This window comes from Phodopus roborovskii, unplaced genomic scaffold (assembly GCF_943737965.1).
Source record: "Phodopus roborovskii unplaced genomic scaffold, PHOROB, whole genome shotgun sequence".
NCBI classification, from domain to species: Eukaryota; Metazoa; Chordata; class Mammalia; order Rodentia; family Cricetidae; genus Phodopus; species Phodopus roborovskii.
Window position 1 is genome coordinate 4,831,201 of NW_026126575.1, and position 17,004 is coordinate 4,848,204.

General features: G+C 48.7%; 1 protein-coding gene across 1 annotated transcript in view; it reads left to right on the forward strand.

Annotated features, from left to right (window-relative positions):
* Positions 1-17,004, forward strand: part of Fgd5 (FYVE, RhoGEF and PH domain containing 5) — a 101,488-nt gene that overhangs the window by 31,916 nt on the left and 52,568 nt on the right. Inside the window, exon 3 of the mRNA XM_051203301.1 lies at positions 15,775-15,904. Within this exon, the coding sequence (XP_051059258.1) occupies positions 15,775-15,904 (130 nt within the window). The remainder of the gene's footprint in view (positions 1-15,774; positions 15,905-17,004) is intronic.

Here is a 17,004-nt window from a genome sequence, read left to right on the forward strand (position 1 = left end):
CCCAGCTCACTTAATTGGTTTTCTTATTGTTTTAGTCTGTGGCTCTGGATGAAGGGAGGGGTCTTCATGCCAAACCTATCCCAGAACTTGGCCAAAGAAGAACCCCATAAATAGTGAGCTGAACTGCACTGTGCCCAGCAGCATGGTGCCTGGGTCCCACAGCTTGGAAAGCATCCTCATCCTCTGTGCGTTCAGGGGGATTTCCCTGGCAGACCTGGCATACTGAGCCCAGGCGCCCACTGCTCTGTGCTCTTTGCTTATCCACATTGAAACCTATATCCTCTCTCTAGATAACCTCGCGTGGGGGCGATGCTGAGTTACCCCACTGTCAATTCTCCTCTGCCTGGGGCTCTGCAGCAGGCCTGGCTTGCAGAACACCACCCACCAGCCATGCAGCCCTGTTTCCTGGGAAGCCAGGCTCTGATCCTTCCCCCACCCCACCCCCCAAAGCAGCAGTCTGATGAGTAGGGGAAACAGAAACCCAAAAGTGGCTCTATTCCTACATATATGTGTTCAAAAGACATTCTAACCTTCTTTTTGTCTTCACTGCAGCCCCTGCCAATCAGGCAGAAAAACCAGTCCAAAAAAGAGATGTAGTTTGCCCAGTTCAGGGAGCAGGATTTGAACCTAGTCCCCTGGACTGTTCAGGTATAGCATTCCTTAATTCTTAATATGCCTTTGAAAAAAATCTATCAAAGGTACTTGTTTCCAGACCCTGCAGTGAACACTGGCTCCCTGGATCTGGTGTGTGACATAGAAATCTGTATTTGTAATAGATTTCCTCAATGTTCTCCATCACCCCCAGAGAGATGCCCTTGCTACAAGTAGCTTCCTTAACTAGATTCAAAGACATGTCCTTCAGTGCACCCTGATTGCTCACTTCAAGAATCTGGGACCCAACTGGGGATAGGAGGGAAGCAACCTGGGTACTTGGGTGACATTCCTATATCTATGGAAGCTCCCCTTGGAGACCACTAGACCCTGAAGGAAGGCGCAGGGTGTTGTTAGGCAAGCAGGATTTCTGGCTTGTCTATGGTTTACAGGCTTTGTAACTTGGGGCTAATAGCTTCCTGTCTCTGTGCATGAGTTTTCGCATCTGTGAGAGGAAGGGAGGAGGGTTGGCAGTATGTATGAGGAGCTAGCACAGTACAGTGCTTGAGTGACACAGAGACCCAGATTGTCCCCAGGAGGTTGCGTGTGTGCTGCTCTCTGTCTCTTGGGAGTTCTTGACTGAGGACTGTGGTCTGGCCAGTTGCCATAGCCTGTGGCCCACATCTTATAACCTTCTTAGCTGAAATGAGGGCGTCTTCCTCAGTTGCAGAGTAGCAGCAGTAAGTGTCCTCAGTATAGGTTTCCTGGGCATGATAGACACCAGAAAAGTCCTTACTTCTTCCAGAATGGCCTGGAGTGTCCAGATCTGTCCGGGTTGTTTTGTTTTGTTTGTTTTTCCTTTCCTGCCCCTCAGAGTTCCTGTTCAGAATTCCCCTGCTTCCCACCCGATCCCTTGCCCCTTTCATTGGAAGACTGTAAAGGCAGAAGGACCATGGAGCTGTGTCCTGTGGAGGGATTCGATGACAGGCAAGGTCTGGTGCAGCTGCATTCTGCTGGATATGCCTTCCCTTCCATCCTGTGCCCCAGGGGTTTGAATGGAGTGAGGGAGTGGCTCGCCTGGAGACTGAGTGCAGCATGAGGTATTGATCCAGGGCTCAGCTTGCTGGATATTTCACCTCCAAACAAAGCTTGCAGCATGGCAGGGGTTAACTCTTGCTCTCCATATGTGGGACAGCTGTGTCATTGTGGTTTTATCCAGTGGTTCCTCTTCCACCCCAAAAAGTTCTACAAGTTTTTCCATACCCGGAGGTTTAGGAAGAGGTGAACAGGTTGACAGAGATTCTACTAACTCTAGCTGGTGTTTATCAGGGCAGAACCTCAGAGGCTAGAATTGGGGTGCCTGAAGGCAGGCTTTTACCAGAAAGCTTGGTGAAAGGTTTTAGTCCTGTGGTGTCACTCAGGACAGAGTGCAGAGCTGTCCTGTGGTCCAGTTGACAGCTGGAAATCTGCCTTAAGGCATCTCCTGTTTGATCCCATATCTCCTACTCAGATCCCAGATTTCTGAGTGAGACTGTCTGAGCCTCGAGAGAATGCAGATGCCGGGGCTGAGGGTTCCTCAGACAGAAGACAGATGCAGGATAAGGAATATCTCAGGAAGTAGCAGCCCACTGGGCAGAGGGGGAGTGTGGGGAAACAGATCTGGGGAAGTGGTGTCCAGGGGGCAAGAGAGAGGTGCAGCATGGGGTAGGCTTGAGGTGGGAATCCAGGGCATCATTCCTTTGTCTATTTATATCCAGGCACCTTTCTGTCAGGGAAGCTCTCCTAACTCAGGCTTTGCGCTCATTCACACAGCTTTCTCTTGAGCCATTCGCTAAAACTGAACTGGTTTTCTTGGATGGACCTGGGTGTGTGGTGTGATCTTCAGAGAGAGGAGAATGTTTCACATGGGATTTGGGGTCCTTGAGTCAGGTGGAAAGATAGGACCAGGCAGCAAAGTTGGGGGGCAGGGCTTTGGGTTCTGTTTTTCAGCTCATTGCCTTTCTTCTAGTACTTTCTTTTATCACAAGCCAGAGTGCTCTCTATGGGATGGGTGGTTTCCCCAGCCTTGCATTGTCATGGTCTGTCCTGGGTGTGTGGCATGAGGACCCTGCCAGCTGGCACATTTACTGAATTCTCAAAACCCATATTTCAAAGTAATTACTGACCAAAAAAGCAGACTTAGCCACACAGCTCATAACTACTTCCAGATGCCCAGCCTTGGGAGCCCCAGGAATACTCCCAGGACTCCTTTGGGTATAGGGAGAGTGGCCCAGCATGTCCTCAGTGGATTTAGTTTGGATGCTGACCTGGGTGCTGTCCAGGGCAGAAAACAGGAGTTATCCGTCACAGGGGGCAGCTTCTGGCTGGTCTGGGTCCTGGTTTAGTTTATGCTGGCCTCTCTGGCTCTCTTTCTCCTTGTTGGGTATGATGGTACCTGTAGTGTATTCCAGCCAGGAGAATCAGCAGAAATGCCATGTATGAAAGTGTTCAAAAGTTGCAAAGTACCATGCAATCTTAGACTGTAAGGAAATCCTGTTTATCCTGTACTTAGGGTCTAAGAGAAGTCAAAGGGTAGCAGACTTAGAGAACTACCTCAAATCCATATCATGTCATTAGTGACACAGGAATCATGTCCAACCCACAGAGTCACAAGGAGTAATGACACCAAGCAGGTGAGGGGTGGCTAGGACTAGAGCCTAGAAGCTCTATGGGACCCTATATATACAGAGTACTCAAGAGGACTCAGGCTGGGCAGGAAAAGTGAGGCTGGTAATTGGTTTGGGGATTCTGGCCATGCCTACACTCCAACTCACAGACCTGAGCTTCCTACCAGCTTTTCTGCACATTTCCTATTAGCTCCTAGTATAGCAGCCAGGGGAGGGGCTCCAGACCCCAGGTTCCAGAGTCTAGGCTCCATTAGAGGTAGAAGCAGAGGAACAGAGCAGGGAAATGTAGTTGTCCAAGGTCACTTGGTGAGTACTGCAAAGAGCCTCCCAGTCTAACACAGCCCATGAGCTTCTCTGAAATTACAGATCCATTCCCAGGTAGATGAATCCCTAGAGGAAGATGGCCTGGAGACCTGCGTCTATGATGGATGGAGCTTGCATTTAACACTTATAATCCATAATTCTAGCTGACACCAAGCCCTTGACTAACTCCTCACAGTGACCTGGTGAGCAAGGCAGGCAAGTAGTGCTGGCATCTCCGAGGTGGGTAAGCTTGCCCAAGATCGCATGCCTAGAACATAGTAGAAACCAGGCTTTGGACACCCAGTTGGGTTGTCCCCTGTCAGAGCTCATGGCTGCCGGCAATGAACACATAACACCAGAGTTGGGCGGTATTGGTCTGGATCCCTGGATAGGTCTGGGTGAGGAGTGGCCATCTGGAGCCCCAGCCAGCCATTGTGTGCTGGGTGCTGTCAGGCAGCTGGGTGTGGCCCCAGGACTGCCAGGCCAGTCCCAAGGGAGGAAGTGTCAGTGTTTACAGGAAATGCAGGACAAGGCCTGGAGGTGGAGGAGGGGTGCAGCCAGCCACCCTGAGCTCTGGAGGTACATTTGGCCCCACTGAGGCCCAGGGTGGGTGTCCCTCTTCCCCCTCAAGGACAAGGTTTTTATTGTTCTGGGAGTGAAAAGTCCGTCTCACAAACAGCCCAGCCCCTCTCCCACACCTCTTGCTTCTAAGAGGACAGCACCCTAGTTTCTCAGAGGGCTCGCACCTCTCACTCCCACAGTGAGCCCTCCTGGGAGCTATGGTCTGTGCCCCTGGTGTTGCGCCTCGCCTTTCCGCCCAGTTTAGAGGGCAACAAGGCGAGGCCAGCTCTGTGTAACCCAGCACCTGAGGGGTGAGGTTAACTTCATGCCCCAGGAGTTCCCTAAGATGGGTGTGAATGTGGAAACTTTTAAAAAACAAAACAAAACAAAAACAAAAAACAAAAGAACCCAGGAACCCAGAAAACGTAAAACAGGCCCGATGGCGGTTACACAGAGAGTTTTCTAAAACCCGATGTAAATGCCACAATGCCTTAGCTATGTGGACATACCCAGTGCTGTATTTTATTGCAAGAGAAATGATGCTGGGAATGGAAGTCAGAATAGTCTGCTTGCCTAAGCATTCAGGAAACCCTGTGTTAGATCCCTAACAATGCATAAAGTGAGCATGGTGTCAAAGTCTCCTGTAATCCTAGCACTGGGGAGGTGGAGGAAGAAGGATCAGAAATTCAAGGCCATCTTTAACTACATAGCAAGTTTAAGACCAGCCTGGGCGATATGATATCCTCTCTAAAATCAAAAGTAATGTTAAATGAGAGAAAAACAAGCATCATGTTGAAGCCAGGCTTGAATTAAGCTCTGGCGACTTAGTTTCCCACACTCCATTCTTGTCTCTCTTCTCCCTTGAACCCATAATTCTACGTCCCACCTGGGCCTCAGCCAGCCTCCAACCTGTTCCCTTTGTGGCTGCTCTCCAGGTTTACAGACTCAGAGTGCTAGAACTTGATAGTGTTACCATGGAAACCAAGGCTGCCTTTTAGGGTTCTTAGTTTTGTTAATAAAAACATTTAGAAATAGAGTCAATAGAAAGCCCAAGGACAGTTTTACTAGAGTTTAGGAGAAAAACACAGTATAGGTGATGTGGAGATCCTGCAGCTGCCAAAAAGAGATGGAGAAGTCATGTCAGTCAAGGTAGACATAGAACAGTAGTAAACAGTATGTTAAGAAAAGAAAAAACACTCCCATGAGTGGGAGTGGGCTGAGGAGGGAGCCCCCGAAACAAACCCATAGGATGTATTGTCTTTTAAATCCCCACACACAGCTTGTATTTTGTGGACTTGGTTTTGCATATGCTCTTTTCTTTAGACAATGCCAGAGTAAGGAAGGGCATCCAGTCTTCCTCTGCAAATTCCTTCTTTCACATTCTAATCTTGATTTGGTATTTTGTTTGTTTTGTTTTTTGTTGGTGGTGTTTGCTTTTTGTTGTTGTTGCTGCTCCTATTCACCTGTCACAGGGTCCAAAATCTAACAGGACAAATCCTCTTTTCGCTACAAAGGCAGGGGCCTGAATTGCATAGTCTCCCATTTCCTCCCTCACACCAGCGCCTCATCCCAGCTAGATAGGGTGCCCTTCTTTCTGTACCTTTAGATACCTTACTTTGGAATGTCCTCCTCCTTTGAGTAAGCTGTGTTTCTACTGGGCATAGCATCCCCCTAGTCATTCCTGGACCCAGGTATTGGGGGAGGGGTGGGGGGTGCTTCCCTGGGCTTCGGCTTCACTTTGCTGTCTGCTCTCCAGTAGGCTGGGAGTACTAAGTGCAGCTTATTTGCCTATACATCCCCAGCAGTGGATGCAGGAGTATCTGTGGGCACACTGTAGGAGGCTGTGTGTTGCCATGAGTTGGTTAAAGCTAACAGGTATCTGTGGAGCATCTGGTGGGTGCAGGAGACTGTGGGATTTGAACACTAGGCACTAGCAAGACAGATTTCAGAGCCCTGTGTGAAGGAGGGCTGAAAGAACCTAAGAATGCTCTGTGTGAGGGGTACCGTGGAACTCAGTCAGTGGAACTTGGCAGATCAGGGAGGGGTGGTTGGTAGGTTTAAAGTTTTGCCATGTAGTGGGTTACTGTAAAGAAAGGGATAACTAAGAACATAAGCTAACCTGCAACACTAGGTCCTACGAGCTGGGCAGTACTTAAGTTAATCAGTATAATCTGGCTAAGGAGGGCTACCTGGAGCAGGTGGTGAGCTGGACCTTGTGGGTGGGAGGAGTTGGGTCAGCAAACAGTTCCCAAGGTCTGGCCCCCATTCTCAGGGGCAGAACAAGGCTTCGGACAAGAGCTTGTGCCCTGCTGAAGTCACCTTACTTATTGTGCTTGAGTCTCGACATATTCAGGCTTGTTGGGTCAGTGTGATAGAGCCATGTCTCCCATCGACTGCCACACCACAGCTACATGTAATTCTCGTGTTCGTGTTCATGCCCAGGTACCTGCCCTCTCTGTGTCAGTTGTTTTGTGGGTGCTGTGCATCCTGGCACCTCCTGGGCTGTCTTATCTTCAGGATGGACAACCTGCCTAGGGCATCTTCTCTTGTCCAAGACAGAAGAGGCAACAGTTGGCCAAGTGAAGGGGCGTGGATCTGACTGCAAGTCACCTGCTCCACTTAGTCTGAGAGGTAGCTAGCTAGCAGGGCGCTTGTACAGTGTAGCAGACACGGGTACGGAGCAGCCAGAGCAAACAAATGCCCTGAACAGAGCCTTAGCTTCCCCAGCTGAGAGCGGAAACTAGATGCCAGAGGGGAGGGCTCTAAAAAGGAAGTCTCTGAGGAGGGAAGGGCTCTATGAGGGGGGTCCTGAGACTGAAGGAGCGCTCTAAGGAAGTCTTGAAGCCATGCCTTCCCTTGAGACCTAGCTCACCCTCTCATGACCCCTTCTCACCTGAAACATTTTTATACAACTCTGGCTATACAGGCATATTTAAAAGAAGTGCAAATCAAATACCAATGTTAAGTCATATAGGAATTTATTTTTGAAGACTCTTTGATATATATGTAATTTTATCATTTATTAAAGATGAGCACATATATACATCCTGAGATGCTGTACTTGTTTATTTTTGCCTTAGGTTTTAATCTTGGCTGCCTGGCACAGGTCACCTAGAACCTGGAAGTACTCAGAATGCAGTTTTTCCCTGTCCTAGGCTACTGCTTGCTTTATTGACAGGCTGTGATGATGGAGGGTGTCCTTCCATATGCTGTGACTATGTGTTTCTCTTATTGGTTGATGAATAAAGCTGTTTCAGCCAATGGCCAGGCAGAATATACCGAGGCTGGAATTCCAAAGATAGAGAGAAAGAAGGTGGGGTTGGAGAGACGCCATGTAGCCACCAGGGGAAGCAAGATGCCAGGGCATCACCAGTAAGCTACAGCCATGTAGTGATACATGGATTACTAGAGATGGGTAATATTTTAAGAGAGAGCTAGCCAGTAAGAAGCCAAAGCCATTGGCCAAACAATAACCGATATTAAGCCTCAGAGTGGTTATTTCATAAGTGGCTGCAGGGACCTGGTGGGCAGAGAGAAACCAGTCTAGTGGGACCTGTGGGACTGAGAAAAATCTCCCGCCTATATCTGGCGCCCATAGTGGGGCATGTCCCTTTACCTAAAGCCTAAAAACGTTTAAAAGGGGCTTCTAGACCCACAAAAAAAGGAAAATCAAGTGCAGCTTCTCGGTAGCTGCAATTATTCAGATAGGCTCTATTTGCTGGTGGTGATAAAATATGCAGCTTAGCTCCTGTAGGATATGGCTTCTTCCTGCTGCAGCATTAGGGTTTGAGCAGAGAATGGTGGGTTCTGCTGCAAGACACAGAGACATTTCCTGGCCACGTAGCACATTGCGTGGCAGATTTTACTCACACAAAAAAGGTTTATGGGCAGTGTGCTGCACACTGCTTCCCAGAGCTGGGGGTGAATGTAACTCCACCTGATGTTGGAAGGCCAAGAGAGGTGGAGGCAGCATCCAGGGCTGCCATCATCACACTGCTTACCATTTTAAAGACACTCCTGGTCAATAAAAGGATTGCAAATACACAATAGGACAGATCCAGTTAGCAAAAAACCTCTAAGCTGGGCAGTGGTGGCGCACGCCTTTAATCCCAGAACTAGGGAGGCAGAAGCAGGTGGATCTCTGTGAGTTTGAGACCAACCTGGTCTACAGAGCTAGTTCCAGGACAGGTTCCAAAGCCACAGAGAAACCCTGTCTTGAAAAACCAAAGGAAAAAAAGAAAGAAAAATCTCTAAATGGGTCACAGTATGTTTAAAGGATGTGCATAGGCTTGAGATAGAGAGAAAAAAGGGTAGAGACAGTCATAGATTAAGGAGTAATTTAAGATAATAAAATGATGTTCTTAAAAAAGTAATAGTGTAATATAAGCCATGTAAAGGTGGGAAATACACAGAGAGTCTGAATTATGTATATTATTGCGCCTTTTTTATTTTTTTGACTACAGAGAGACATTTGATTCTGGGGGCTACTAAACTAAACCAATACATATATCTTAAAAGTATCTTGACTTCAAAATTTTAGTCTAAGGATCTGTTGCTTTGGAAAAGAGGTTCTGCTTTTGTTTCCACAGACAATGAGAACCTGTGTATTCCTTCTATGTTAATGTGGTTTGATAGAACAAGACCCCAACAAACAACAGAAAGCAGTTTGGAGAAAACTACACCCAAATTTCCAAAATGATTGTTTACAAATGTTTGTTTTTATTTAAAGGTTTTACATGGTTAATGGTCACAATCAATCTCTTTCTAAAAATAGGGGGGGAGATATACTATAGGAATAAATACATTAGTATGGATTTTGGTTAATTGATGCAAATTTAAGGCCAATTTTGTTATATGTATATTTCTAATCTTGTTTGAAGTATTGTGTTTATGCAGCTTATTTAAAAATGTAATGTGTAATTAAAAATATAGATTAATAGTCATCTATAATAGTCAAAACTCATAGTTATGTTAGTTTTTCTAGATATATGAGATATATTTCAGATGGATAAGCATTCTTCAAAACCTTTCAAAGACCCCAGAAGAATATAATATAACCTAAGTAAACAGGAAATGCATTGTAAGCAACTTTCAAAACTCTAGAATTGACAGAGTCATCTCATTGCCTGAACAATCACCCAAAGTCATATTTGGCCTATAAGCCCACAGTGTCTGACAGACTTTTCAATGAAGCAGGAAATTTGAAAATCTATTTTGTCTTGTAATGACAAAGTTCATCAGTTGCTTTCTTCTATGTCCTGTAGAATGTCTGGCAGTTTTCCTCTGTGAGGTAAGAACCCTAAAGGAATGTGTTGTGGGGAGAGGTGGACATTCTGGCCTCCACAGAGACCCAGTAGCCACCCCTCACCTGGCTCCTAGAGGCTTCAGATGTGCTGTGCACTGCCCTGCCATCTCAAGCCATAGTATCCTCCCCAGCTGCTAGAGCAAGAGGAGTAGCTTACACCCTTCCTGCTTATCTGTGGTTGGGTTATTCTAAAATGAGACTAGTGTGTCTGTATTTCCTTCTTTTGGGGGCTGGGCCAGTGTCAAAAGCAGGGCAGAATAGCAGGACCTCCTGGCTTCCAGTTTGAGCACCAGAGAGGCAAATCCCTGCCAGGTGTCCCTGCCTCTGTATCTGACCCATACCAGGTGTCCCCTGCCTCTGTATCTGAAGTCTAAAGAGGTGAATAGGCTCCGTGGGAAAACAGAAATTTATCCATGGAGATGTAGCTGACTGCTGTACTCTGCATAGAAGCAGCACTCCCTGAGAGCCCCAGCAGAAACAATGGGAGCCTCTTGGATAATACCCATTCACAACACCTCAAGAGTGTGCCTTACTCTGTCCGGCTGAGGGCTGGAGGAGTCAGCTCAGTGAACTGGAAGAGGGCAGTCACCAAGCACAAGTCTGCTGAGCACCTGCCAAGGGGGACATAGGAAGACATCATACACCCCTGATTCCTCTCTTGATGGTGCCAGTGACTGTTATAAAAACATGCAACTACAGCCACAAAATCTGCTCCACAACACCATAGGAGAAATGGCCTGTTATCGTACAGTGGAGGAAATAATGTCCCAGAGAGCGTAAGCAGCACACAGGATGTCACCTAGCAAGCTGGCAGCAAAGGGTGGGAAGGAGTGGGGGACTAGAAGCCAGTCTGTCAGTGTTAAGAGCTGTCTGCGTCATGGTTCATCCTGGCCTTCTGATCACCCTGAAGCAGAATAAAATAGACATTTCTCTGAGGTACTCATGTCTTCATATCACATAAACCCTGGGTTGGGAGTATCACTGTCCCCATTTTACAGACTAGGAAACTGAGTCTGAGAGGCAGACTAAGTATCTTTCCTGGGGTTCTTGAACTGGTAAGTGGCAGAATCAGGACTGGCCTGAAGCAGGCACAGACTATAGCATGTGCCGTGACCTCCACCCTGGGCATCCCGTTCCACTTGGGAGGAGAAGAGTCTGCTCCAAGAGACTTTCATTCTGCAGAACGGTCCTTAACAGGTGCTGCTAATGCTGAGAGCACTGAGGCTGGCTCCGTGTCTATGGATAAATGCTGTCTCCCACTGAGCCAGCCCAGAGGCCAGGCCAGGTACCAAGGGTACAGCCTCTTCTATGATCTGAAATGGAAGCCCATCTGCTGCCCACAACAGGAACCTGAGCTAAATGTGTCCATCAGTTTTCATCACGGGAACAAAATACCTGAGTGGATCTCCTTACATAGAAAAAGCTTGTTTTAGCTCACAGCTTTGGAGCTTTTGGTCCATCATCAGTCGGACCCATTGAGTTGGGCCTGAGGTACATATTATGATGGAGCGCATGGCAGAACCAAGCTGCTCCCTTCACAGGCAGGGACAGAGTGGGAGAGGAAGGGGGAAGAAGAGGGTGCCAGGGTCCCATTGTCCCCTTCAAGGACACATCCCATCCCCATTAGGGTAACTCCATTCCACCTGGACTCTTAAAAGTTTCAGCACTACCAGCAGTGGTGGAGCATGCCTTTAATCCCCACACTTGAGAGGCAGAGGCAGGTAGATCTCTGTGAGTTTGAGGCCAGCCTGGTCTACAGAGTGAGTTCGAGAACAGCCTGGGCTGTTAGACAGAGAAACCCTGCCTCAAAAAAAAAAAAAAAAAAAAAAAAAAAAAAGTTCCAGCACCTTCTAGTAGCACCTGCTTAGGAGCCCTAGGCCTCTGGGGACACTTATGTGATGGGAGCAAAGACTGCTGTTTGCCCAGGCTGAAGCCCAAGGCATGGCTGGACCAGCAAGCTCACAGCTCTGGCTTGTGGATTCTTGAAGAATGTTACCTTTTTAGATCAGTCTATCATTTTATGTATTCTGTAGATCTTTAAAACATTTTATGTCACTAGACTTCAAGCCTCATCAATTACATAAAAATAAACTTTAATGGCCACAGTCATGATTGGTATGTTCCCTCCTCCCCCCCCCCCCTTTTTGGCCAGAAGAGGCTGAGCTAGGCCCAAGGGTCAGAAAATTCCTGGAAAATCCCTTAAAGTGAAAGACCAACCATGATGAGTGTTTTCCAGAATGAAGAGAAACCTGGAATTTACGTAAAACCATGAGAAGATAGTTCTGTGGTCCATGAAGATTTGTAACACGGAGTTACCATGTGCCTGGGAATCCCACATGTATATGTACAGCTTAGAGAAAACACACATAGCTGCTTAAGAACTGCCACAGCAGCCCTCCCAGAAGCCTTGGTAACAACAGTACAATCCAGAGACATTCCAGACTATGGTCTGTCTATTTGATAGAATATTATGTAGCCATGCAAAAACACAAAGTGTTGATGCCTGCTGTAGGATGAGTGAAGCCTCAACACACCACACTGAGTGAGAAAAGCAAGACAGAAGCCCTCATGTGATCCCATTGGCATGAGGTTAAAATAGAGAAAATAGGCTAGAGGTTGCCAGGACCTCTTGCACACAGTTAAAGGACATGGGAGTGGTGAAAATTTCATCTCACTAGACATGGTGGCAGGTGAGTAGCCCTCTGAGCACACTAAATGCACCGAGTCATGCTTGGTACAAGGGTAAAATTCATGGTCTGTGAGTCACGGATCTGAAGAGCTTTCCTAAGTGGAAAACAATTCCTCCAACCCCCAGTGCTGTGTTGGAGGAGATGTCACAGGTCAGGGAGCTTGTTTTTACTTAGTGAGAAATGGAAATCGAGTTCTTTAAAAAGTGGCTCCTTAGAGCCTTTTCTGGGAAATGTTACAAGGCTATCTACCCCTTGGCTGACCCTGGGCGTAGGGGGTGTTCTCCCCAAGAGGAACAGAGCAGAGTTCTCTGCATGATCAGCCTGGCATGTTTTTCTGCCCCCCCACCTCCATTATACAGATGTGGAAACTGAGGCCCAGCATGGCAGCCACAAAGTTGAGTGTGCCCTGGCTTGATGGTGAGCCCATCTTCAAGGCTCTTTCTACCTAATCAGATATTCTCTGCTCTTTCTTTGTCCCACTCAGAGCAGCAGGAGGTGACAGGTCTCAGTGGCTTGTTTGAGGGGGTGGGACACCAGAGAAATTAGTTCTCAATAGAAGAGGCCACCTGGACAGGCCCTAGAGGGACAAAGTGCTATTCTCTGATGGGGACAGCAAGGGGGGGGACAGAAAGGGAGGACAGCAAGGGGGGACATGGACAGAAGGACAGAGGCAGGAGATGAACAATGGTCAGAAGTGAAGGCCAAATGTTTGGAACTCCCAGTTTATTTCCCTCCCTCCGTTCTGTCCTCTCCTTGGCTCTTCCAGCTGTTCTACTAATTGCAATCATCACATTTGCTAGCTGTCTCCATCTCAATTTTTCCAGCTTGCAGAGTACTCTGCCTCAGCCCCCAACCCTCCCTGACAGGCTGGCCTCAGTCACGCTTGTCCGGCTCCAGCTGGGGTGGACTGTGGGCTCAAGCTCACACTAGCAGTTCCCAAGAGGGAATGCTCTCGGATAAGTTACAAGGCCCTTTAAACTGTGTTGTTGGAGATGGAAGTTAATGGTCAGAGTTGGACAGGGTGAGGCCCAGAGGAGACATGTCTTTTTATGACTCCAGGCTGCTGGAAAGGCCCCGGGCTCATTTAGCGGGTCGATTAAGGTAACAACTCTGGGCAGCTTGTCATGCTCTCTTTAAGCCTGAAACACAGAGGAAGGATACAGCTTGGAAGTTAGAAGCTGGCTCTTCACAGGCTGAGAGGGACTCCTCTGATGCTAGAAACCTGCCATCTTTTCTCCCTGGTGCTCTTATATGGCCCAACAGTGCCTATGGACCCCAGCCTGACATACTGCAAACTAGTTGTATGCATTGGTCAGCTTTCTGTCACTGTAACCAAACACCTGACAGACACCTCAAAGAAGGGAAGAGTAACTGTGGCTCATGGTTTCAATCTGTCATGGAGGGGACGGTGTCACGTAACAGCTCATGATGGCTCAGAATTCCCCAGGCTGGCATTGGCCACCCCCTTGGTCCCCTTTCCCTGTGTCCTTTCACACCCCCCCCCAAGGCCTCTAGGCTCTGGGATGGTGCTGCCCACATCCACGGTGGTTCTAGTTCTTTGCTGATCCTCTCTGGAAGGCTTCAGACACAACCAACAGTGTGTGTTGCAAATCTCCTAGGCCCTTCCAAACCCAGTCCATCAGACAATAAGGCTGATCTCACCTTGGGTGACTCACTCAAGGTCTCAGGGAGACACCCTCTTCCTGATGCATGGGTTCTAGGCCTCTCAGTCACTGAACTTGACATGACTGCCTGACCTTCAATACACTGTTCCACCCAGCATTAAGTTACTGTACAGAGATGGGGCCACCTCCAGTGCGGCATCAGAGAGCAGATGAGGTGCCAGCTAATGGGGGGGGCAATGGGCCTGCATCAGTTAGTTTCTTTATTCTTTATGCCGACCGAGGCGTCCATCTCAGCTGCCAGGCTGTGGGGATAGTATCCTAACATTTGTGTCCCCACCACTCTGCTGAGGACTTTTGTGCAATTTCTTCATCTGTCCTCAGAGCACCCTGAACCCCTGCATCACCTCCCACCCATTTTATGGATGTAAATAGAAAAACAGACAAGATACAGAAGTGATAAAGCCAAGGTTCCAGACAAGCTGGCAGGTGTCCATTCCACACCCCTTCTCATGTGTTGCCATATTCCTGTGGGTGTGTGCTCATGTGTGTATAAATGCATGTGTGTGGAGGTCAGAACTCAACAAGAGTGTCTTCCTCTCTCTCTCTCTCTCTCTCTCTCTCTCTCTCTCTCTCTCTCTCTCTCTCACACACACACACACACACACACACATAGGGTCTCACTGTGTAGCCCTAGCTGGCCTGGAACTTGTTATCTAGACCAGGATGGTCTTCAATTCAAAAGATCCACTCACCTCTGTCTCCTGGGTGCTGTGATTAAGGTATACATCACCACCTTGGCTCCTGGGTCTTCCTCTATTGCTCTCTATTTTAGTTCTTTTCAACACAGATTCTTTTTACTAGACATGAGATATGTCCATTTGCCCAGGCTGATTGGTCAGTGAGTACCAGGGGTTACCTATCTTTGACAGCACCCATCTTTCCAGTGCTGGGTTGGAGATGCATGCCACTATGCCCAGCTTTTACCTGGGTGCTGGGGACCTGAACTCAGGCCTTCATGCTTGCATGGTAGGCACTTTACCCACTGCCCCAGCCCCCCCCCCCAGGCCCTGCCCACCATCTTAGCGAGCATGAGCTGTGGGAGCCAATCTAGACAATGTCAGAACGCTTACCAAAAGTATTCAGCAAAGGGCCGTATGACCAGAGTGGATTTCAAGGTCCCTCTTACCAGTGGAATCAGATGTCACAGACCTTGAGGCAGGAGGTGGTGTGGCTGACGGATGGTGTGATGGAAGTTCTAGTGGACTCAGGGAACCCGTGGGGAGGTGAATGTGGAAGGGATCTGATGGCTGTGAAGCTGGCTGGAAACTTCTCCCTCTTTCCCCAGTGCGGTTCTTGATGAGGGTCCAGAAGCTCCGCTGACCACCCCTGCCCTCACTATTGATGACCAGTTGTCCTGGGCAGGCATAAAAGACCCCTGCTAGGAAACCATAGCCACTTCTCTAAGAGGGAGTACCCCAGACTCCCTGCCACCTACTTGAGGGACAGATAGAATGGTTGCACATTTTCCCAGGTGGCTCTGGAAGGCCAGACCCGGGCTCAACCACATTGCTGTGTGTGCTTTCTTATGCCACTGTCATCCACAGTGCCACAGCAGACAGGAGGACAGATGCAGAGAGGCTCCAACATACAACAGACCTGGTCTGAGATATTTTTCCCTATGCCGTAGCAGGGAGCTTGTGGCAAGAGACACTGTCTACTCTCTTAGTTCAAAAGAAGAGGCCCACATCCATTATTTTGAAATGAAGAACAGAAAGTCTGACCTGTGTGGAGGAAGCCTCGGTTTAGCTTGTGCTAAATTGCTTTGGTCTCCCCTCATGTCTTAGCCTGCCTGGACCTGGCAGGGTCTTTGGCAGCCCATGTAAAGGAACCAGGGCCACAGAGAGCCTAGCTTGTCTGATGTACTGAAAGGGAGTTCCTGTGGCCAGGGTGGGGAAGGGAGTGTGCACTGCTTAATGGGGGCTTGTGAAATGGGCTGGACAAGCAACTCTAACCCTCTCCCTTGCTCTGACTAGCGCCTACACGGAGCCCTACAAGGTCTGTCCCATCTCAGCGGCTCCCAGAGAGGACCTTACATCTGACGAAGAACAAGGAAGCTCAGAGGATGAGGACAGTGCTTCAAGAGACCCCAGCCTCACACACAAGGTAGGGCACCCTCAAATGAGGGCCTGGGGAAGTGGAGAGAATGGGAAAGACCATCCCCAAGCCCCCACTGTAGCCACCTCACAGTCACGGGCCAGTGGTTTGGGACACTTCCTGTGTCTGAAGAAGTTTGGGGCCTCCCAAAGTCTTTGTGGATGGTACAGAGTGGAGCTGCATGGTCTGAATCACAGACCCGGATTCTAGTGTGTTCAGGCCTCGGTTTCCTCATCTGAGGGGTGGGAATCAGGAGAACAGGGAGAGCGTTGTTGACTGAAAACACTCACTGGTTTTGCCTCCCTGCGCAACAAGCCTTTGGCAGGAGGAGGTGATGGCGGAGTTGTTTGGAAGGGACTCAGAGTGACCCTGTCCTGGTGGAGACCAGAGCTACTCATGACTTGGCACATCGGTGTAGATGGAAGCAATGCCACTTTGCAGGGGTGCTCGCAGTGGCTGTACCTCTCCTTCACTGCCACACTTAAGGCTTCCCAGGCCCCCTAGGCCGCCAGTTCCACCTTGGGCTTGGACGTCTGTGATGATGATTGTCAGGTCACCTTTCCCAGAAGCTTTTCCTGTGTCTGTCTCCCCTTTCTCCTCCTCATCCTCTCTGGATGCAGTTCAGGGGCTCCCAGTGGCCAGAGAAGGTGGTGGCCTTAGAAGCTGGCTCTCATTAAGCTTCTGGAAAGCAAACTGTCTTTCATTTTGTAGCCAGACTTTGGCTTTAAAAAGAAAAAAAATCCACTTGTGTCTCTCTGAATACCGTTTCCCCGAAGTTACCAGCAAAACTGTGTAGGAGCCCCAAGAAGGAGTCTGTCCATACTGTCTCACTGCCCTGCCTCCTCCTGCCCTGCTGCTTCCCCTCCATCACCCCGGCCCTCACAGCCCTCCTGTCCTTCCCAGCCTCTGTCCCTCCTGCTGCTGTGCCCCAGAGGGGACTCATAACTGGAACTGCTAACTCCCCCCATGCTTTATGGTTGACGATGCAGGCTCAGAGTGATCAAGCCACTGGCTTAAGGTCACCCTGCTGGTAGTTGAAGGGCTTGGGGACCCAAACAGAAGTCTGGTTAATATCTGTCTTTGTCCCACCACACATTCTCCCCTCTAAA